At 44.9% G+C, this 25,150-nt stretch overlaps 1 protein-coding gene across 1 annotated transcript; it reads right to left on the reverse strand.

Annotated features, from left to right (window-relative positions):
• Positions 1-7,514: 7,514 nt before the first annotated feature.
• Positions 7,515-18,296, reverse strand: ccka (cholecystokinin a). The gene is given in 3 exon segments (XM_052015444.1): positions 7,515-7,885; positions 18,055-18,212; positions 18,214-18,296. Coding segments are annotated over 3 exon segments (357 nt in total). The 3' UTR covers positions 7,515-7,769.
• Between the last annotated feature and the right edge of the window lie 6,854 nt (positions 18,297-25,150).

Here is a 25,150-nt window from a genome sequence, read left to right on the forward strand (position 1 = left end):
AAATGACGCATTACAGGCATATCAACAAAGTTAAAATATGTGCCATAAATGGTACAAAGTTGGCTAAGTAAAAGCAACAGAAGATTGTGGTGAATAGTTGTCTTTCAGACTGGAGGAAGGTGAATAATGGCATTCTCCAAGGATCAGTGTTAGGAACGTTACTTTTTTTGATCAATGTTAATGACCCAGACTTGCAGGAGCAAGCCACAATTTCTAAGTTTGCAAATGACCCAAAGCTTGGCGGTACTGTGAAATGTGAAATAGTGATAGATTGCAGCAGGATATGGACATGCTGGTGGATGGGCAGACACATGGCAGATGACGTTTAATACAGAGAACCGTGAGATGATGCACTTTGGTAGGAAGAACGAGTGGAGGTAATGTAGAATAAAGGATACTGTTCCAAGGTGTTGCAGGAGCAGTGAGATGTGGGGTATGCATGCACAAGCCATTGAAAGTGGCAGGGCAGGTTGTGAGAGCAGTTAGTAACAATCCTGAGCTTTATCAATAGAGGTGCAGAGTACAAAAGCAGGCAAGTTATGAACACTGGTCAAGCCTCAGCTGGAGTACTCTGCTCAATTCTGGTCGCCCCATTATAAGAAGGTTGTGAAGGTGTTAGAAAGGGTGATGAGATTTACGAGAATGGTTCCTGGGATGTGAGACTGTAGTTTCAAGGTTAGATTAGCGAGACTGGGGCTGTTTTCTTTCGAGGGGAGATTTGCTGGCAGTGTATAAGATGATGAGTGGCCTGGACACAATGGACAGAGTGGGAGATGTTCCCATTGGTGGAGGTGTTGATGACCAACGTCACGGGTAAAAAACAAAGTGAAAAGAATTAGGAGTGATACGAGGAAAAATGTTTTATGAGCAGTGTGCGAGGTCATAGTCTGAAATGCACTGCCTACCGATAAGTTGGATGGTGGTCTTCCAGAGGTAGTTGGATAAATGTGAGGAAACATTTGCAAGGGTGCAGAGAAAGGGTTGGGCTATGGAACTATTGAGTTGTTTTGGTAGAGTGCTAGCAGAAGCACAATGGGCTGAATGGCTTCCTCCTGTACTGTCACCATTGTATAATTCTGTGCTAGGTTGCAGGGGATAAGTGGGGAGAAGGGACTGACGATATTGCTCAGAGCAGGTTGATGGGCTGAATGGCTTCTTTCTATGTCAGAGAGTGGGAGCGACTATAGTGGGAGAGAACAGACCGCAGCAGGAAGGTTTAAAGAGAGTGCCAGGCAAACACACTTTGCCTCGTGAGAACGTCTGTGGAACTCGGAGTGATGTCACTGGTCAGAAAGTGACACATGGCGGCTGATTGGTGAGTATCAGTGCAGGTAGTATTTTCCTCCTTTCGTTAACTCTTTCAGGACTTCAGATTGTAGTTAATGCTTAAAGCAGAGAAAGGTCACTAGTGCAGTTGTTAATGGTGAAAGTCACCAGCATAGGTAACTAAATGGTACAGCAGGAGAACTCTTGCCTGTGGAATGCTCCCCCTACAACATGTGGGCAATCAGGGACATTCCCACTGTCCCTGGTGACCATATGTGCAGGAAGTGTGTCCGGCTGCAGCTCCTGACTGACCACATCGCACAGCTGGAGCTGTGGATGGACTCAATGTAGAAAATCCATGATGCTGAGAACCCAGTGGAGAGCATGTTTAGTAAGCGGGTCATACCACAGGTGCAGGCAGAAAGGTGATGGGTGACCACCAGGAAGAGCAGAGGGCAGGTAGTGTGTCTAACTCCCTAAATTCACTTTGCAGGTTCTCATCCCTCTTATTGTTTGTACCAACATGTACCATGACTGCTGGCTGATCACCTTCCCCTTTCAGAGTGCTCTGCAGCCTCTCTGAGACATCCCTGACCCTGGCACCAGGGAGACATTTGGCCCATAACTTCCAAACCTCTCCTATCCATGTACCTGTCCAACTTCTTCTAAAAGTTGTTCTTGTACCTGCCTCAACCACTTCCTCTGGCAGCTCTTTCCACACACATACTACCCTTTGTGTAAAACAAAAAGTTGCTCCTCAAGTTCCCATTAAATCTCTCCCGTCTCACCTTAAACCTATGCCCTCTGGTTCTTGATTCCCTGACCCTGGGAAAAAGACTCTGCACATTCCCGCTATCTATACTCCTCATGATTCTATGCACCTTGTGATTCTATACACCTCATGAGCTACAGTGGTGGGGGGAGTAAACAGGCATTTCTGTGGCCATGAACGAGACTCCAAAATGGTCTGTGCCTCCCTGGTGCCAAGGTCACGGATGTCTCAGAGTGGCTGCAGGGCACTCTGAAAGGGGCAGGGTGATCAGCCAGCAGTCGTGGTACATGCTGGTACTAACAACATAGAGTCATAAAGTCATACAGCATGGAAACAGGGCCTTCGGTCTAAGACGTCCATGCCGACTGTGTTGCCCAGCAAGCTAGTCCCATCTGTCCGTGTCTGGCCCATAGCCCTCTAAACCCTTCCTATTCATGTATTTATTTAGATGGCTTTTAAATGTTGCTAATGTGCCTGCCTCAACCACTATTTCTGGCAGCTCATTCCAAATATGCACCACCCTTTGCGTGAAGAAGCTGCTCCTGATGTCCCTTTTAAATCTCTTGCCTCTGATCTTTAAACCTATGCCCTCTTGTTTTTAGCACTCCCTCCCTGGGAAAAAGACTATGTGCTTTCATCCTGTCTATGTCCCTCATGATCTTATATACCATTGTCAGATCACCCCACAATCTCCTACATTCCAGGGAATGAAGTCCTAGTCTACACAACCTCTCCTTGTAACTCAGGCCTTGTAACATAGGTGGTAAGAGGATGAGAATCTGTCAGTGAGTTAGATAGAATGTTGAAGAATACGACCTCCAAGCTTGTAATCTCTGGGTTACTCCCAGTGCCACGTGCTAGTGAGTATAGAAATAGGAGGATAAGTCAGTTGAATGTGTGGTTGAAGGGTTGGTGTAGTAGAGAGGGCTTTACATACTTGGATCATTGGGTCTGCTTCTGATGAATGTAGGACTTGTACAAACAGGTTGCACCTGAACTGGAAGGGAACCAGAGAGGTTTGCTCATGCTGTTGGGGAGGTTTAAACTAATTTGGCAGGGGGATGGGACACAGAGCAGTCATACAGCGGGTGGGGAGTTGGAGTCAAATATAGAGTATAAACCAAGCCAGTACAGTAGGAAGAGGAGATGGGGGCATGATAAGGTGGACAGGTTAAATTGCATTTATTTTAGTGCAAGGATCCTGATGGGTAAGAGTGATGAACTTAGAGCATTACTCAACACAGGGAAATATATTACTACAATCTCAGAAATGTGATTGAAAGCAGGGCAGGACTGGTAGCTCAATGTTCCAGGGTACAGATGTTTCAGGTGAGACAAAAGTTTTGGGAAGTAATAGAGGAAGAGTCATCACAATATCGATCAGGGAGGACATCGCTGCAGTATTCAGGGATGATGTGAGGCAGCTACCATCGGACAAGGAGGTACAGAAGCCTGAAGTCCCACACCACTGGGTTCAAGAACAGCTACTTCCCTTCAACTATTTGGTTCTTGAACCAACTGGAACAACCCACCACTACAGTTTAACAACACTATGACTACTTTGATCACTTTGCACTAAAATAGACTTCGTTTTGTTTTTGTTCTAATTGTGTTTTTTCTTGTAAAAAGTTTGCATATAATTTGTTTTTCTTGTGAATGCTGCTTACATGATACTATGTGCCTGTGCTGCTGCTGCTAGTAAGCTTTTTATTGCACCTGTGCATACATGTACTTGTGCAAATGACAATAAAAACTCGACTTTGACTTTGATGCCTTGGAAGGCGCTCTTCCAATGAAGCCATGTGGTAGAACTTAGAAATAAGAAAGGGGCTATATTCTCAAACTATATCATGTTTAAACTTGGAAAAAATTAGGAGTGGTACTGTTGATCCTTCGCTTAAATTTGAAGATATTTGGAGTCCATTTATTCAATATTTTCACATGATGTAGATCCCCTTTCCATAACTTTCCAACTTGGAGGAACGGACTCGACGACATAATATTGCTCTGTTTCTACTGAGAAATTTTAGCCCAGTTTTTTTTTCTTCTTTTTTTTTGTTGTTTGTTTTTCTTTTAAAAAGTTTTTTTTTGTTTAGTTTATATTGTTTATAATTTTTTTTATTGATTTGGGTTTTTTAAAATTTATATAATAAATCTTTTTCTTTCCTTTCTTTTATATTATATTCATTTACTAAGAGATTGTTGGATCTACAGATTTTTTTTATATTTTATTGTTCTTTATGATTATATATGCTATGATTGTTATCCTGATCTCTTTGTATTACATGTATAAATATTGATGCTATATATCAATCTGTATTAATTTGAAAACTAATAAAAAGATTGTAAAAGAAAGAAAGGGGCTATCACTTGGCTGGAGTTGTACTACTGGCCATCCAACAGTCAGTGGGAGATAGAGGAGCACATATGTAGACAAATCACAGAAGGGACTGTGTATAGCATAGGATTATAGTTGTGGGGGATTTTAACTCACCCAACATTGCTGGGACTGCCTTAGCGCAAGGAGCTGAGATGGGGAGGAATTTGAAAATGCATCTCGGAAAGTTTTTCAAGCTTGATGAAGGAGAAGAAGGAAGCATAAATCAGGTAGGGGTGACTGAAAACAGGAGATACACTTGATTATGGAGAGTACTTAAAAAAGAAATTAGGAGGGCAAAGAGGAGCTTTGAAATATCACAGGCAGACAAGATTGAGGAGAATTTGGAAGTTGCCCTCCAAGCCACATACCAAACTGACTTTGAAATATATCACTGTTCCCTCACCACTGCTGGAACTCTCTCCTTAACAGCATTGTCTGTATACCACACCTCAAGGACTGCAGCGGTTCAAGAAGGCAGCTCTCCACCATCTTCTCAAGGGCAACTGGGGATGGGCAATTAAATGCTGTCTCAGCCTGTGAAAGCCACATCCCTGGGATGAATAATAAAAAAATAAAATCCCAAGGCATTTTACAAGCACATTAGGAGTAAGGGGCTAGCCAGGGAAAGGGTGGGTCTGCTGGGACTAAAGGGGGGACTGTGTGTGGAGACAGGGGATGTGGGTGAGGTTTTGAATCAGAACTACCTATCTGTATTCTGAGAAAGGTATGCTGGATGGAGAGATCAGGGAGAGAGACGGTGATGTTCTAGAGTATATTAGCATTAAGGAGGGAGGTGCTGGATGCCTTGGAATGCATAAAGATGGATAAATCCCCAGGGGTGGTTGAGATGTATCCGAGGTTCTTATGGGAGGCAAAGGAAGAGATAGCTGGGTCCTTGATGGAGATTTTTGCATCACTGCTAGCCACAGGTGAGGTATGATTGGAAAAAATTCCAAGGGACAAGATTTACCTACAATTGGAAAGGCAGGGATGATTAGGGATAGTGAGCATGGTTGTGTCTTACTACTTGGATTGAACTTTTAGAAGAGGTAACTAAATACATTGATGAGAGGAGTGCGGTAGATGTTGTCTGCATGGACTTTAGAAAGGCATTTGACAAGGTTGCACATGGTAGTCTGCTCCAGAAGGTTATAGCCCATGGATATAGCCCATAGTAAGGATCCCAGGGCAGGCTGGCAAATTGGATCCAACAAACAATGTGCTGGAGGAACTCAGCGGGTCAAGCAGCATCTGTGAAAGGAAAGAGATTGTCAACATTTCAGGTCGAAACCCTGCTCCAGAACTGATTGATCAGGATCCTGCATTGAGTCCTGATGCAAGATTTCAACCTGAAACGTTGATAATTTCTTTCCCTCCACAGATGCTGCATGAACCGCTGAGTTCCTCCAGCACGTTGTTTGTTGCTCCAGATTCCAGCATCTGCAGTCTCTTGTGTCTCTAAATAGGATCGAAAATTTGCTCGGTCATAGGAGGCAGAGGGTGGTGGCAGAACGTTGCTTTTCTGAAAGTCTGTGACCTTTGATGGTTGCAATATGCATTAACAACTTGAATGTGAATGAAGTATGATTAATATTTTGCAGATGACACAAAATTTGTTGTAATTTAGATAGTGAGGAGGATTATCTTAGGCTACAGCATGATATAGATCAGCTCAAGAGTTGGGTACGGCAATGGCAGGTGGAACTTAATCCTGGCAAGTGAGATGTGATGCATTCTGGGCCCTAGGGAGTGTTAATGAACAAAGAACCCTTGGGGTACAAGTCCGTAGATCCTTGAAGGTGGCAGCACAGGTGAATAAGGTGGTGAAGAAGGCATATGGAATGTTTTTTTTTAATATTTAATATTTTATTTACAGCGTGGTAACAGGCCCTTCCGGCCCAACGAGTCCACGCTGCCCATTTTAAACCCCCATATTAACCTACCCGTACGTCTTTAGAACGTGGAAGGAAACCGGAGCACCTGGAGGAAACCCACGCAGACACGGGAGAACGTACAAACTCCTTACAGACAGTGACGGGAATCGAACCCCGATCGCTGGTGCTGTAATAGCATCGCGCTAACTGCTACGCTACTGTGCCGTCCATCATTGCCTTCATTGACCGAGGCAGAGAACATAAGAGCAGGGATGTCACATTACAACTTTATAAAACATTGTTTAGGCCACATCTGGAGTATTCTGTGCAGTTCTGGTCACCACACTGTAGGAAGGATGTGGTTGTGCTGGAGAAGGTGCAGAGGAGATCCACCAGGATGTTGCCTGGATTGGTGCATTTCAGTTATAAGGGTGGATGGACTGGGCTTGTTTTCCCAGGAGCGAAGGAGGCTGAGAGATGATCTGATAGAGGTCTACAACATTATGAGGGGGATAGATAGGGTAGATTCCTCTTCCCATGGTTAGGCTGTCTAAAACAAGAGGATATAAGTTTAAGGGTTAGAGGGGATCTGAGGGGGATTTTTTTCCACACACACAAGGTGGTTAGAATCTGGAACACACTGCCTGAGGGGGGCAGAGACTCTCACAACATTTAAGAAGCATCTGGACGAGCACTTGAATCGCCAAGGCATAGATGGCTACGGGCCAAATGTAGGTAAATGGGATTAGCATAGATAGGTACAATGGTCAGTGTGGACGTGGTGGGCCGAGGGGTCTGCTTCTGTGCTGTACAACTCTATGACTACGTTGTAACAAAATATAAGAAACTCCAGAAGAGCATCCCCATCAGTCCCCTCCTCTTGTCTCCCTGTAGTGTATTCTCTATCACACGCTCATCAACTCCCCTTTGATTCTCTTGCCGCCCTCCTACACTGCAGGCAATTTACAGTGGCCAGTGGACCTACTGGCACAACTTTGTGAGATGGGAGGGAACCAATGCACAGGGGTAACTCCTGCAGCCACAAGGAGAATGTGCAAACTCTGCACAGACTGAATCAGAGGTCAGGATCGAACCGGTCCCTGCAGCTGAGAGGCAGCAGCAGCAGCACCCACCACTGCACTGCTCAGCGCCTTACCCCACGAGTAACAAAAGTCATTGTTCATGATAGATTACCAAAACTTTACAGATAGTTTCTGTTTTGCTTCTTTTATTGAGACGTACTAAACATTGACAGATGAAGGTTCGAATGATTTGAGCCTTGTATCATTAGTGTTCATAAGAAACTGGTCAGAACTAAAGACAATTCTGCAAAATCCTATGTATAATTGCATCATACAATCTTACAAACAAATTCACAATAGTTACCATAATAAATAGAATTTTAAACATTAATTTTCAAGACACAAATTAAATCTTCTGTACAGAATTTGAAACATGTTTGGGTTATAGTTATATTTTATGATGAATATTCATATTCTTCAGCACTGCGTCGACCAAAATCCATCCATCCCATGTAATCCCTATCAGTTATTCTGTGGGATGGATCCAGGTTCTGCAGGCCTCCCAGAGAACCTGACAAAGACAAAGGCAGTGTTACATATGCAGGACATTGTACTTACTCTAAACTTGCTTCAGTTATTGTCGGGATCAAATATTGAAAGAGTGATGGGACTGGAGGTTTACACATGCTCAACTAACTTTCCCATGAGGCAGGGGAAACCATTGCCTGAAGGAATTTTGGGGGGGTCTAACTTAGTTAGTGTTGAATTCAACTTCTTGTAGCTTGTCTCAAAGAGATGGTCTCAGTAAGAAGTCATAAGGACTGTGGGTAAGAAAATCAAAAGTTCAAACTAATTCTGTGGAAGAACCCTAAACTGGATTAATGTGAGGTCATTAGCTCTGATAGAAAGTAGAGGTGGTGTATATTTTAATTGGTAAGGGATTGAAAACGTTGGTGGTTTTTGTACTAAATTACTTAAAGTTAACATCCAGGTACAGCAAACAATTAGCCAGACAACTTTGATATTGACCTTTATTGCAAGAGGATTTGAGTAGAGAGGTCTTACTGCATTATATAGGCCCCTGACATGAGACTGTACCTGGAGTATTGTGCACAGGTCTGTCCCCTTGACCTAAGGCAGGGTAAACTCGAGATGGATGGAGTGCCACAAAGTTTCTCCAAATTGATTCCAAGGATGTCAGGTTTGACCTGTGAGGGGAGATTAAGCAGTCTGAACCCATGCACTCTCTTGAGTTTAGAAGGATGAGAGGTTGTCCTCATGAAACATTCAAAATCCTTGCAAGGTTTGTCTGTGTGGAGTTTTCATGTTCTCCCTGTGACCACATGGGTTTCCGTAGGATGCTCAGGTTTCCTCCCACATCCCAAAGACATGCGGTTTGGTAGGTTAATTGGCTGCCGTAAATTGCCCCTAGCATGTAGGTTGTTAATAGTGGGGGGAGTTGTTGGGAATGTGGGGAAAGTAGGTTACAGGGAAGATTAGAGGAGAATGGAGTTAGTCTATGAGCTGGTATAGACTTAAGGGACTGAAATAGCCTCCTTCTATGTTATACAGAATTATGGTATCAATAGATAGTTTCCCTTGATAAGGGTGTCTAGAACCGGGGTCAAGTCTCAAAATAAAGGGGAAGCCATTCAGGACTGAGATGAGATGAAATGTCTTTAGTAGGAAGATGGTGAAACTTTGGAATTCTCTACCCAGAGAGTTATGGAGGCTCAATCCCTGAGAATATTTGAGACAGAAATCAATATTTTTTTGGACATTAAGGGAATCAAAGGGTAAGGGGTTAGTTCAGGAACTTGCTGGTGAGGTCAAGATCAGCCATGATCTTATTGACTAGTGGTGCGTGCTGAACGGCCCATTTTGTACGCTCTTATAATAAGACTCCAAATTTTTAAGCATGGAGATGTCAACTGTCTTCAAGGCTGACATTGGAAGATAGATCAGCTGTTTGCAATGATGTATTGTAGGAGAAACTAGGCCTTTGCAAATGTCTGTACAAATTAATATGCACAAATTTTCAAAACATTTGTTTCCAATGGAAAATACCAAAGATTGGGCAATTAAGTTTCTATTTTATTTTCTGTAGATCAAATAATGATGAGCAGTTAAAACAGAAAATGCTGGAAACACGGTGGGTCAGGCAGCATCTGTAGAGAGAGAAACAGGGTTAATATTTCATGACCTTTCAGCAGAACTCCGATCAGAATGGACATTGATCTGAAATGTTAATTCTGTTTCTCTCTGCACAGATACTGTCTGACCTGTTGAACATTTCCAACACTTTCTCTTTATATTCACAGATTTCTAGCATCTTCAGTATTTTGCTTTTGAACGATAAGCAAAAGTTTATTTTGAGAAAGATTAGAAATTGCACTCTCCTTCATTCTTCAATGCTCAAATAACTAATGAATATATTCAGCATGCTCACTCCTTAGGTCTGATCCCACTTCTCTATTCAGTAGCAACCCAGTGCCTGTAAAAACAAGGGTTCTTGAGAAGTAACTGCTTTTAGCTCAATGCTACAGATTTTGCCTGGAATCATTATGCAAGTTTGAATGAAGGTAATCACAGTTTACCCAAACAGGCTGCCAGACATTCCAAAAACAAAGGAATTTCTAAACATGTTAATTATATTTTTAAAAAATAGTTATTCTTTAAAATTGATATTTTTGTGGATTTTGAAGAACACATTTCCTTACAGCAGGAAAGGAGGCCATTTGGCCCATTAAGTAGGTGCCAACCCTCAGAGTATTCCCATCAGTTCCATTCCCCCACTTATTCTGTATCAAAGGCCTATCAGCTCTTTGATTCACCTACACAATGGGGATAACTTACAGTGGCCAATTAACCTACCAACCCGGAGCAACACAAGAAGTGCTGGAGGAACTCAGTGGGTCAGGCAGCATCTATGGAGGGAAATGGACAGTCAACGTTTCAGATCAAAACCCTTCATCTGGTCTCAACCCGAAACGTTGACTGTCCATTTCCCTCTATAGATGCTGCCTGACTTGCTGAGTTCCTCCAGCGCATTTTGTGTTGCTCCAGATTCCAGCACCTACAGTCTCCTGTATCTCCCAACCTACTAACCCGCATGTCTTTGGGATGTGGGAGGAAACCAGAGAACCCGGGGGAACCCACCTGGTCACTGGGAAAACATGCAAACTCCACACAGACAGCACCCAAGTTCAGGATCGAACCCAGGCCTCTGGCATTGTGAAGTAGAAACTCTACCAACTGAGCCACTGCATTAGGGTTCAGTACACTATGACTGAGGGAACAAAAGTTCTAAGGGGCTGCCCATTTAAGACAGATGAGGAAAAATTTTCTCTCTTGGGGGATGGAGAGTCTTTGTAACTCTCTTCCTCAAGAGGCGATGGAGCAGAGTCCTTGGATATTTTTAAGGTGGCGTGAGATGGTTTCTTGTTAAACCAGGGGTGAAAGGTTACCAGGGGTGGGAGGTAATGCAGAGTTGAAGTTCCATCATATCCTCCTGCTTCTGATTCATATGTTCACAGCACTCTCAGGGCAGAGAGTATCTAATTACTCTATATAGGTTCCAGCTGGAATGCTACCATAATTCCCAGGTGGATTAGTACTGTCTTGTCATTTGAGTTAAACGCATTCATGATTTACTAAAGAATTAAACGAAAATTACTTTTTTCTAAACAGATGGTATGACTGCAATTTCCTTATGAACTACCTTCCCACAGGCACAAAGCAGCTCTTCCGTCCTTCTAATGGGAGAGATGTATCATGGCACATAAACCTTGAAAATGGTGTAGGATTCATGATCGGCATTTTAATTTGCTTTAGAAACATCCGCTTGTAAATCTATTTTCATGGCTATTCTGTTGCAGAGGCAGAATGCAGAGATCCTTTCTTGCAAGGTGTCAGGAGACAGGAATGCTGGTCTACCTTGTGATACCTCTCTGTGGGTGCAGGTTGGGAGATGTAGGTGACCACTGTTCCGCTCAGTTCCGTCAGGTGAAGTGGGGTGGGGGTGGGGGGTTATGAGGGCCAGAGGGTGGAAGAGCAGTGGGTGTGAGAGTGATGCAAACTTGAGCCCACTGGACTGTTGGGAGCTCAGGAGGGGCACTTGCTACACTTCACCCAGCTCCACCTTAAATCCTGGCACCCAACAGTCTCTTAAAGAATGACTGGTTAGACTGTTGTAGGCTGGACAAACTGAGCCCAGCACCAGCAGGGGCGTATTTGGGGTTGGGGACTTTTGCTTTAAGCCTGAAGGCTGATGCCTCATGGTCTGTACACTTGGAAGTTACCAGTTTGACAGCCAGCATTCATTGAGGGGGAAAGGAGTGGGCGGGGGGTGGGGGCTGCAAAATGTGTCCCTTAAAGTGCACAATATTGTGGGCCAAAGGGCCTGTACTGTGCTGTCATGTTCTATGTTCTATGCTAAAAATACACAGAAAAGGAGCTAAGTGTATGAGACTTCCAGTTCCTCCAGCCTCTGTACAACATTGCTAGTGATCCGTCAGAAACCCCCTCCCCAATTGGCTCCATAGTGTGTTGGCTCTGACGCCCAAGTTTGAAGCCAAATCACAAACCACTCAGCGCAAATGAATCAAATTAATCTGATGCATCAAGCAGTTTGGCAGTGGAACAGTGGGGGGGGGGGGAAGGGGGAGCATTCAGCCCTTCGAGTCTGTACTACCATTCAATGAGATCATGTCTGTCTGTGTTCATGTCCTCCTTTAACACAAATCTCTTTGTACCTTTGGTTAACAAAAATCTATCAGATATAGAGTTAACAACTGACTTGGGAACAAGTCCAAATTTTTGCTCACTCTGTCTGCCCTAACCCTCAATGTTTAGCAGTGTTTCCAAACCCTGCTCCTGAATGACCTGCCACTCAATTTTAGATTTTGTCCACTTAGTCCAGCTTTCTGAATTGTTTCCATTCTACTGGCTGCCCTTGGAATCTTGGAAATCTCCATCAGATCACCTGCAAGTTCCAGGGAGTGCAACCCTAGTCTATGTGATCATCCTGGCTTTTTGGAATGCTTTGGAGGGCAGAGGTATGGGGGAAAGTGTTTGTAAATTCCAGAAAATGTTCAGTTGTCATTTTTAGGATAAACACACACACAAAATGTGAATCCTATGATATTTATGTTGTATAGTTCCAGCAGTGAGCAGTTATCTGTCTCCCTAAATCCCATGAAACAAACAACTTGGGGCAATGGAAGACCAGGGGTGAAGAGAAAGTTCACTTTGGTGTTTCCTTCAAGGTTGTGATCACACAACTGACACATTGTACCAGAGCAATAATACCAGCATGTAACATTCGGATTGTTTTCCTCCAACATTGCATCATCCGCTCCAAATTGCTCCACTCTATTATAATCATGGTTAAAGTTGATGCATAAAGCGTTTACCCCATCATAATTAACCAAATTCGGCTTTGGGTTTCCAACGTGTATGCTGTGTACTCCCACACATCATCTTGAGATTCATCGGTCTCTGCTGAAATTCAACCTTTGGACATTACATGGCTGCAAGGGTCCAAGCAGATACCTTCTTGCCTGTAAACTTCTGTAGTTCTAGGGTATTGTCAACATATGGATCATGGCTCTTCAACTTTGGTCAAGACCTGGTCTACAGTCCAAGATGGTTAAAACCCCTCCCCCACAGACATCTCTCCTAACCAGGAAATTCCCAGCGTGGGTGATGCCTAACCCATCAGCACTTGCAGTTATAGCTCCTGCCTGCATCATTTTATTGGTAGATGCTCCTTCTGAGACATCCAAGATTTCCCTTTGGAATGGAAAATTCTGAAGAGAAAAATATTGGATATCTCCTGAGAGAGTATAATAGGGGAGCAGGAAACTGAAGAATTCATTAGACAATTTGGTGAAAGCAGTTTGTAGGAGCCATGATGTGCCAGAATAAAATTCCACAAGCAACAAGATCCCAATGGTTGTTTTGAATATCTGAGTTCACCTACAAGTAGAAACATAGAAAAACTACAGCACATTTCAGGCCCTTCGGCCCATGAAGCTGTGCCGAACATGTCCCTACCCTAGAAATTACTAGGCTTACCCATAGTCCTTTATTTTATTCAGCTCCATGTACCTATCTAACAGTCTCTTGAAAGACCCTATCATATCCACCTCCACCACCGTTTCCGGCAGCCCATTCCACGCACTCACCACTCTCCAAGTAAAAAACTTACCCCTGACATCTCCTCTATATCTACTCCCCAGCACCTTAAACCTATGTCGTCTTGTGGCCACCATTTCAGCCCTGGGGAAAACCCTCTGACTATCTACCCGATCAATACCTCTCATCATCTTATACACCTCTATCAGGTCCCCCCTCATCCTCCATCTCTCCAAGGAGAAAAGGCCGAGTTCCCTCAGCCTGCTTTCATAAGGCATGCTCCGCATTCCAGGCAGCGTCCGTGTAAATCTCCTCTGCACCCTCTCTATGGCTTCCACATCTTTCCTGTAGTGAGGCGACCAGAACTGAGCACAATACTCCAAGTGGGGTCTGACCAGGGACCTATATAGCTGCAACAATACCTCTTGACTCCTAAATTCAATTCCACGATTGATGAAGGACAATACATCATATGCCTTCTTAACCACAGAGTCAACCTGCGCAGCTGCTTTGAGCGTCCTATGGACTCGGACCCCAAGATCCCTCTGATCTTCCACACTGCCAAGAGTCCTACCATTAATACTATATTCCGCCAACATTTTTGACCTACCACAATGAACCACTTCACACTTATCTGGGTTGAACCGCATCTGCCACTTCTCAGCCCAACTTTGCATCCTATCTATGTCCCTCTGTAACCTCTGACAGCCCTCCAAACCATCCACAACACCCCCAACCTTCGTGTCATCTGCAAACTTACTAACCCACCCCTCCACTTCCTCATCCAGGTCGTTTATAAAAATCACGAAGAGTCAGGGTCCTAGTACAGACCCGAGGTACACCACTGGTCATCGACCTCCATTCAGAATACGACCCTTCAACAACCACCCTTTGCCTTCTGTGGGCCAACCAGTTCTGGATCCAGAATGCAATGTCCCCTTGGATCCCATGTCTCCTCACCTTCTCCATAAGCCTTGCATGGGGTACCTTATCAAATGCCTTGCTGAAATCCATATACACTACATCTACTGCTCTCCCTTCATCGATGTGTTTAGTCACATCCTCAAAAAATTCAATCAGGCTCGTAAGGCAGGACCTGCCTTTGACAAAGCCATGCTGACTATTCCTAATCATATTATACCTCTCCAAATGTTCATAAATTCTGCCTCTCAGGATCTTCTCCATCAGCTTACCAACCACTGAGGTAAGACTCACTGGTCTATAATTCCCTGGGCTATCCCTACTCCCCTTCTTGAATAAGGGAACAACATCCGCAACCCTCCAATCTTCCAGAACCTCTCCCATCTCCATCGACGACGCAAAGATCATCGTCAGAGGCTCCGCAATCTCCTCCCTCGCCTCCCACAGCAACCTGTGGTACATCCCATCCGGTCCCGGCGACTTATCTAACTTGATGCTTTCCAAAAATTTCAGCACCACCTCTTTTCTAATATCTACATGCTCAAGCTTTTCAGGCCACTGCATGTCCCCACTACAATGCCCTAGATCCTTTTCCGTAGTGAATACTGACGTAAAGTATTCATTAAGTACTTCTGCTATTTCTTCCAGATCCATACACGCTTTCCCACTGCTGCACTTGATAGGCCCTATCCTTTCGCATCTCATCTTCTTACTCTTCACATACTTGTAGAACGCCTTGGGGTTTTCCTTAATCCTGCCCACCAAGGTCTTCTCATGGCCCCTTCTGGCTCTCCTAATCTCTTTCTTCCTTCCTTCCTTCTAGCCTTGTACTCTTCCAGATCTCTAACATTACCTAGATCTCTGTACCTTTTGTATGCTTTTCTTTTCCTTTTAAACTGAACATAGAACAGTACAACGCAGGAACAGGCCCTTTGGCCCATGATGTTGTACTGAACTAATTAAACTAGTAATTAAATGCCCAACTAAATTAATCCCTTCTGCCTACATCATGCCCATACCCCTCCATTCTCGGCACAGTCATGTGCCTATCTAAGAGTATCTTAAACACCTCTATTGTATCTGCCTCCACCACCACCACCTTGGCAGTGCATTCCAGGCACCCACCGCTCTGTGTGTATGGAAAAAAACTTGCCCTGCACATCTTTGAACTTACCCCATCCCACCTTAAATGCATGCCCTCTAATATTAGACATTTCGACCTTGGGAAAAAGATACTGGCTGTCTACCCTATCTATGCCTCTCATAATTTTATAAACTTCTATCTGATCTCCCCTCAGCTTCTGTCACTCCAGAGAAAACAACCCTAGTTTGACTGTGTACAGCAATCCATGAAGGGAGAGAAGGTAAACAAGATCAGTTGCTGTGAATCCTAGTCACGTGACATTATGAGTTCGCCAATGTTAATAGATTAAAGGTGACTTTGAGGGGTGAGAATAGAACTAAAGATAACGTGGACAACACTCAGCAGACTCCAAGGATGAACAAGGAATAACTGAGGATAAGGGAAGAAGCAAAGTAAGTACGGGTGCAGCAGAGGTACATGTACAATGTACAACATAACACAATGTACAATACAAGTCCATGATCTCTCAGCAATGTACAAAATTCTATGGGGCTTAATAGAGTGTATGTGGAGTTGTTGTTTCCACTGGCTGGAACCAGGGTCACAGTCAGCCATTATAATGGACAGAGATAGAAGAAGGCCTTTCACCCAGTGGCTGGTGTATCTTTGGAATCTCAGTCACTGAGTATGTTCAAGACAGTGAAGTATAGATTTTTGGCTAAGTTGAATGATGAGATAATGGGTTAGTGCAGGGTTGTGGTCCTGAGGTAAAAGATCAGCCAACGTCTTATTGAATGGTGGAGCAGATGTCAGGGTCTGGATCAATTATGTCCTCTTCTGTTTATGTTATAAGAGTGATAGGACAGAAAAGGTCCTTTGGCCCACCATGTCCATGCCCATCATCAGGTACCCATCTATACTAAGCCCATTTATCACCACTTGGTCTGCTGCCTTCTATGCCCAGTGTGAGATTACCTGCCCCTATCGCCTTCTCGGGCTGTGTGCTCAGCATCGCAACCATCCTCTTTGTGAGAAAAACCTTCCGCAAATCCTCTCTAAAGCTCTTTCTGTTCAACTTAAACCCAAGGATCCCCTGTCTTAGACACCCTCACTGTGGGGAAAAGATTCTGACAGTCTATCCTGTCTATGACTTCATAATGTTCACCCCTTCAGGTCACCCCTCGGCCTCCTCTGCTCCAAGGAAAACAAACTCAGCCTATCTGGTCTCTCCCAATAACTGAAACAGTCCGTCCCAGGCAACATCCTCTGCACCCTCTCCAGTGCAATCACATCCTTCCCATAGTGTGGTGACCAGAACTGGACACGATATTCCAGCTGTGGCCTAACCAATATTTTATAAACTTGTACCAAAACTTCCCTACTCTTATATTCTATGCTCCCAGCTAACGAAGGCAAGCTTCCCATATGCCTTCTTCACCACCCTATCTACCTGTGCTGCCACCTTCAGGGATCTTTGGGTTTATACACCGAGGTCCCATTGTTCCTCAATACTCCCTGAGGCCCGACCATACACTGGGTAATTCCTATCCTCATTGGACCTCCCAAAATGGATCGCCTGACACTTCTCAGGATTAAATTCCATCTGCCATTGCTCTGCCAAATATATGAGCTGAGCAACATCATTCTGTAGCTTAAGACTACCCTCCTCATTATCAGCAACACCAGTGATTTTCATGTCATTTGCAAACTTATTAATCATACTTCCTACAATCACAGTTTGACACCATGTTTTGTGAACATAAGGCTTAAAAAATAACTAAATTTGAAGGGCCGAGCAACAACAAGCAATTAAGTTACAGCTGTGACGTTTGTACTTCAAGTCCTCTCCTTTCAAGTAAGTGTAACCTAGGAGATGATGTCCGAGCTCCTCAATAAATTTCACATAGATGAACAGAAGCACTAGGATTGCTTAGAGCGGGATTCTGTGATTGGGAATAGTGGAACTATGTTGTTCTATCAACCTGCCTTCCTTATCCTGTTCCCTCATCACCCTGTCTCTTCCCCCTCCTCCCCCCGCGCGAGCTGCCCATCACTCACACACTCCTCCCACTAGGTACCCTCCCCCCATCTGCCCTACCCACCTCTCTCCTTTGATTCCAAGCTCCACGTGCCTACTCTCAGATCCCATCATCTGCAGCCCTTTGCCACCTCCACCGATCACCTCCTGGCCTCTGTTACTATTGCCACTCTCCCCTCCTCCATCTGCCCATCACCCCAGCTCACCTGGATCCACCTATCACCTGCCAGCTCTTGCTCCACCCCTTCACCTTTTTATACTGGCCATTTCCCCTCTTATCTTTCAGTCCAGATGAAGGGACTCAACGTGAAAAGTTGTCTATGCACTTCACCCCACAGATGCTGCTTGACCCACTGAGTTCCTCCAGCAGATTGTTTTTCTGCTCCAGATTCCAGCATCTGTAGTCTCTTGTGTCTGCTTTCCTCATCTACTGATCTAGAGAATTAAATCTACAAAAATTCAATAATTCACCTATTAAACTCCAGTACTCAGCAACAAATGGCAGAAATGGTTGAATCATTAAGTCCGCCATTGTTTATGGTTGAATTGTTGTACTCACCAGTCCTGACTCTCTCAAGGTATCTTGTGAGCAAGGTTCCCAAGCTGGCTCTTTGCTCACTGCTCTGGACTGGTTTTACCTGACCAGTGAAGTAAGCTTGTCGAATCTGCCTCTGGTGCATGGGTGCACTCTGCTGCAGCTCACTGCTGGGGGGGGCCAACATCAGTCCCACTGCTGAGCCGACCAAGGCAGCCCAAGGACAGAACAGTCAGAAACGCACACACACAGATCCCGTTGTTCATAGCTGGAATAAAAGGAAACACAAACAAGAGCTAGTAAAACCTCTGTTAGGCAGTCATGAGTCTTCAAGCAACACGCACAAAATGCTGGAGGAATTCAGCAGGTCAGGCAGCATCTATGGAGAGAAATAAACAGTCGATGTTTTGGGTCAAGGCGCTTCATTAGGAGTGGAAAGGAAGAGGGCAGAAGCCAGAATAAGAAGGTGGGAGGGAGGGGGAGGAGCACAGGCTGGTAGGTGATAGGTGAGTCCAGGTGAGAGGGGGAAGGTAGGGAACCAGAGGGAGGTACGGGCAGGGGGAGGGGGAGATGTGGGAATGATGTGAGAAGCTGGGAGGTGATAGGTGAAAGAGGCAAAGGTCTGAAGAAGATGGAATCTGATAGAAGAGGACAGTAGATCGTGGAATAAAGGGAAGGAGGTGGGGAACCAGAGGGAGGTATGAGCAGGTATGAGGGCAGGGAAAGGGAAAGAGAAGGGGTGAGGGGGCCACAGGAAAAGGGAAAACAAAGGGGGGGGGAGGAAAAACAGAGGGGATGGGTTACTGGAAGTTACAGAAATCAATGTTGATGCTTTCAGACTTTAGGCTATCAAGATGGAATATGAGGTGTTGTTCCTCCAACCTGCATCTGGCTTCAACATGGCAGTAGAGGAGGCCATGGATAGACATGAGTATGGGAATGGGAAGTGGAATTGAACTGGCTGGCCACCGGGAGATCCTGGCTGTTGTAGTGGATGGAGCAAAGGTGTTTGATGAAGCAGTCACCCAATCTGCGTCGGGTCTCACCCATGTACAGGAGGCCACACCAGATGCAATAAATGACACCCTCAGATTCACAGGTGAAGCCCTGCCTCACCTGGAAGTCCTTCCCTTTCATCCCCCTCCCCCACCCACCTACCTTCCTCCTCTCACCCAGAGTCAGCCAGCTTGTGCTCCTCCCCCTCCCTCTACCTTTTTATTCAGGCTTCTGCCCTCCTCCTTTCCGGTCCTGATGAAGGGTCTCCACCTGAAATGTCGACTGTTTATTTCCCTCTGTAGATGCTGCCTGACCTGCTGAGTTCCTCCAGCATTTTGTGTGTGTTGCTCCAGATTCCAGCATTTGTAGACTCTCGTGTCTCAGTCATGAGTCTTAAACCAAACTAAAGAGGAGCATTGATGACCAACGAGAGAGCAAGACTAACCATAATACTGCATGTAGTCAGAACCGTTAGAGCAGTAAATTCGAATGATTGGATAACTCTATTACACTTGATACAAGTAATGCCCCCTGACTACAGATCAGAGTTCCATTTTCTATAAACTGAAATGTGGATCCATTCTTAAAATCTGAATCATAATTTGAAAATGTTCTTTTACAGCTGGATCCACGTTTTGGTATTCCAATGATTTTGGCAAGATTTGACGAGCAGCTGCCTGCGTCTATCAGTTTGACTTAGTTTTAGTTGGTGACCCTACCATGCAGGTCTGCTCGAGTTAGGTAACAGTTACTGCATGTTTCAATCTCTTTTCCCTCATCCAGGAATAGCAGCTCTCGGGATTGTAACAAGTTGAGCAAAGCATGTCAGCCCTGAGCATCCCAAGAGTAGAGGTGTCAAATGCAAATAGGTTGCAGTGCAGACGTGCAGTAGTACTGGTGCACTGGTACTGGTGCTGAGATACAGCAGTACTGGTGCAGAGGTGCCATAGGTTGTAGAGCACAGGAAAGGGCCTTTCAGCCCACCATATCCATGCCAATCTTTTTGCCCATCTACACTAATCCTATTCGGCCATAATAGTCTGTATTTTTCTACACCTTGCCTGTTTAAGTGTGTGTTAAACATAGTGATTGTATCTGATTCCAACACCTCCTCTGGAGGCGAGTTCCACATATCAACCACTCTCCGCGTACAAAAAACTTTCGCCTTGGATTCCCTTTAAAACTCCTTCCTCTCATCTTAAACCTATGCCCTTTTGTTTTTGGTACCTCTACTACGGGGAAAAAGATTCTGACTATCTACCCTGTCATAATCATGATTTTATATATCTCTATCAGACCACAGAGTCATACAGGAGGGAAACAGGCCATTCAGCCCACCAAGTCCACACCGACCAATGGGCATCCATCTTCCAGCACTTGATCCATAGTCTTCTATGCTTGGGTAATTCAAGTGCTCGTCCAGACACCTCAAATGCTGCCAGTGACTCTGCTTCCACCACTTTCTCTGGCAGTATGTTCCAGGTACTCACCACTCACTGGATGAGAAAGGTCCTCCTCAGATCCCCTCTAAATCCCTTATACCTTATCCTAAATCTCTAGTTTAATGTACTTCTGATACGGGGAAAAGTTTCCTGCAGTCTACCCCATCTATATCTGTCAGAATTTTATATTCCTCAATCTTGTCCCCTCTTAACATCCTCCACTCCAGGGAAGACAGACCCAACCTCTCCAGTCTCTCCTCATAAGTGAAGCACTCCATCCCAGGCAACATCCTGGTGAATCTCCTCTCCACCCCCTCCAGCATTACCATATCCTTACTAATGTGGTGACTAGAATTGCAAAAAATACTCCAGCTGAGGTCCAACCAATATTTTATAAAGTTCTATAAAGCTCTCTGCCCCATATATTGAAGGCCAGAATCCCCAGATACCTTCTTAACCATGTTATCTAGCTGTACTGCCACTTCCAAGGATCTTTAGACTTCCACACCAAGATCCCTCTATTCCTCAATACTCTTGAGAACCCTACCATTCATGGTGTATGTTCTTGCCTCATGTATCACCTCACATTTATCTGGATGAATCTCCATCTGACATTTCTCAGCCCATTTCACCATTACATCAATATCACACTGTATCCTCAGACTAACTTCCACACTATCAACAATTCCACCAATTTTTGTGCCTTCTGTGAACCTAATGATTGTGCTTCCTACATCCACATTCAAATCATTAACGTATGTTATTAAGAGCAAGGGTCCCAGCAACGAACAACAAAGGTCCCAGCACTGAGATCCGTGGAACATCATTGGTCATGGATATCCAATCACTACCCTCTGCCTCCTATCACCAAGCCAATTTTGGATCCAATTAGCCAGCTCGCTTTGGATCCCATATACTCTAACTTTCTGGACCAGCCCACCATGTAGGACCTTGTCAAATGCCTTGCTGAAGTCCATATAGACAACGTTTACCGCCCTTCCTTCATCAATCCTCTTAGTTACCTCCTCAACAGACTCAATCAAATTAGCGAGACAGAATTCCCCCCCCCCCAACACAAAGTCATACTGACGATCCCTGATCAGTCCCTGCCTCTCCGAATGTACATAGATCCTTCGAATTTTCTCCAATAATGTCCCTACCACTGACGCAAGGCTCACTGGCCTGTAGTTACCTGGCTTATCCCTGCTGTCCTTCTTAAATTAAGGAACAACATTCACTATCCTCTAGTCTTCTGGCACCTCACCTGTGGCTAATGAAGACAGAAAAGTCACTGACAGGACCCCAGCTATCTCCTCCATTGTTTCCCATAGCAAACTGGGATAGATGTTTTAACCCTGGAGGTTTATCCACCCTTATACATTCTATCCCATCTAACACTTCCATCTTCTTAATAATGTACCAGTCTATCAATGTATCTCTCTCTGAACTCACGATTCTCCACGCCCTCCTCCTTGGTGGATACAGATGAGAAGAATTCATTTAGGATCTTTCCCACATCCCTGGCTCAAAAAAAAAGCAGATTACCACTTTGGACCCTAAGGGGACCAACCCTTTCCCCGGCTAACCCCTCACTCCTGATTTACTTATAGGATGTCTTTGGACAAATAAGATCCTTAATGTTACTAACCAAGGATATTTCATGGCACCTTTTTGCCCTCCTAATTTATTTTTTAAGTTCTCTCCTCCACCCTCTACCACCCAGGGTTAGTGGTGGAAGCAGAAATGGTAGTAACCTTTAAGGGGCATTTAGACAGGCACAAGAATATGCAGGGAATGGAGGGATATGGATCTTGTACAGGCAGAATGGATTAGTTTAATTTGGCACTGTATTCAGCACAGACATTGTGGGCTGAAGGGCCTGTTCCTATGCTGTACTGTTCTATTCCTCGAGACTCACTCTATTCCATCTATACCTGTCTTAAGCTTTTTATTACTGATCAAGCCTTCAATATTCTTTGTCATCCAGGGTTCCCTAATCTTGCCATCTTTTCCTTTCACCATTACCAGAAAATGCTGTTCCTGAACTCTTACTCTTTTTAAAAAAATGACTCCCACTTGTCAGATTCATTTTACATTTGCTCCCAATCTACTTTTGCCAGGTCCATTCTAACGCTTATAAAATTAATCTTCCCCCAGTTTAGGATGACTTGAGGACCAACTTTATCTCTTTCCATTACTACCTTGAAACTTACAGAATAATGATCCCTGCTTCCAAAGTGTCCCCACCAACATCTCCACCACCTGCCCAGTTTCATTTTCTAAGATAAGGTTGGGTACTGTCCTGTCTCTGGTAGGACTCTACATATTGTCTCAAAAAACTTTCTTGGACATCCTGAATATATTTTGCCCTATCTAAGCCCCTTGCACTAAGGCAATCCCAATCAATACTGGGAAAGTTAAAATCCCCCACTATTGTAACCCTATTGTTCTTACACCTTTCTGTGATAGGCTTACACATTAATTTCTGTTGACCGTTGAGATGCTGATACTATAGCCAGGACAAAGACATCACACGTCTCTTACTCTTAAATATAATGAGTGCAATAGTACCAGTGCAGAAGTCCAGTAGTAATATTGCAGAGGCACAGTAGTACCGGTGCAGAGGGGCACTAGTACCAGTACCGAGGTACCGTGGTTCAAGTGCAGAGGTACAGTGGTTATAGTACAGAGGTACGGTGGTACCGATGCAAACGTCCAGTAGTTCTAGCGCCGAGATGCACCAGTACTGAAATATATTCAGTATCAGATCTTGATGAAGATATATGATGTGCAGGTTATTCCTACATTAATAAGTCTTCCTTTACAAAATTGCAATCCAGACTTGCCAAGGTTTGAAATAAACCCTGTCCCGTACCTCCTGTGAGCGTCCATGATCAGCATTTCCTACTTTCTACACATTGTGTAGTTTTGCCTGTCTAATTTTACAGTAAAGATGGAAAGGGGCTGAGTGGCGTGAATTGTCGCTAGTTGATTGACCAGGTCCACTTTCACTTGGGGAGTCCAGCTGCTGTCGACAGTGGTCAAGCTGGTTTGAAAAGCCAGCAAGACCTCCCGATGATTCAATAGTACACGGTGAATTAAAAACATTTTCTACTGCCGATTTGTTGAAATATTGTCCGCTCAGGAGCACACTGATTTTAAAAACTTTATTTGGCAAATACGCATAAAACATTAATTGGATCAGACGGAGAGCGAACAAAAACCGCACACATTGCAACCAATGTGATCTTTGTAGTTTACACTTGCTACAAAAGCTCACGGGCACTCCGATTAGTGTGGGTGGATCATCCGGACTCAGCATCAGCCGAGGTAGGAGCAGGATTCGATACGTTGCCCGTGAGGTTACCAGGAACTAACGTCCCCCAAGCTTCACATTCGTTTGCCGTGTGCATTTGATGAGTGAGTTTCCACGTAACTGTACACTACACCCCAGAGCTCTGCAACCCACGGTTTATTGTAGTGAGGAGCGGTGGTGTAGCAGAGTGTCTGTCATTGGGCCAGTGATCCAGAGATCTGCACTGCCAATTCTGAGGCAGGAACTGCAGGGCATTTTAAATTCAGTCAGTGACATAAACCTGAAGTAGAATTCTGGGATCAACAGATACAATGGGCTGAAGCGGCTCTTTCGGTGCCGTTTGGCTCGATGAGTTTACTAATTTCCTGTCAAGTTGTCGAAACACCACTGGGAAAATGTACGGGTAATGGCAGAAAATCCTGGTCAGAAGATGGGACCTGGATAGCCCACCCCTTGACCAGTAGGGCCGACGTCTTGACCAACAGAGTCCTCCTCCTGACCAGTAGAATCCACCACACCAGCAGGACCATCCACTGTCTAGCCAGTGGGGTCCACCTCTTGACCAGCTGGAGGGTCCACTTCCTGCCCAGTAGGTTCACCTCCCGACCAGTAGGGTCCACCTCCCGACCAGTAAGAGGGTGCCGCCCTGACTAACGAAGGCCACTTTTGTGGCACGCTCCCTACTAGAGACGGGCAAGCTGGAGCCACCCTTGCTACCCACCCACCCAACCCTCAGGGTCCCAAACAGCTGCACTCACCAGTTCCGATGAAAGGTCGTTGACCTGCTGCTTCATCCCAGCCCCTGCTTTTGTACATTTGGTCCGGTGCACATCTCCGACCCCGCCACCGTTCACCAAGCTCTGCCCCAACACCAATGAAAGGGGAGAAAGGGCAGACAGGAGGCACCAGAACTGGTGAAGGCGAGCAGGCGCGGCCAGGGGTTTGATCGCTCAAATCCCCAAAATAACTTTCTCAATTCGCGTTGCCATTCCAACCCGTTCACCTTTGAAACCTTTTCTTTTTCTTGTCAGAATTATCAAAAAATGCGAATCGGCCCCATGCTAAATAAACTGTCCTTAAATCCACGTGTAATACTCACGGAAAAAATCCAGTTTCGCCTCTCCCGCTGGAAGTGAATCGCTTTAAGTGGAGATTCCGCTATTTTGGAGGCTGGGTGGGAGCTGTGTCTAACAAGTCACCCTGAGCGCCAGGACACCAGTCCATCCTCTGTAGGATGTAATTCTGACCGTGCCTTGCAATATGCGACAGGACGAATGAAGGCAAAAGGGGGAAGTCTCCTCCCTAGGACAGATCAGTGTAACTGGGACACCGACCTACCATTCCCCGTACAGGATAGCACCTCTCT

Source organism: Pristis pectinata, chromosome 5, assembly GCF_009764475.1.
Source record: "Pristis pectinata isolate sPriPec2 chromosome 5, sPriPec2.1.pri, whole genome shotgun sequence".
Classification (NCBI taxonomy): domain Eukaryota; kingdom Metazoa; phylum Chordata; class Chondrichthyes; order Rhinopristiformes; family Pristidae; genus Pristis; species Pristis pectinata.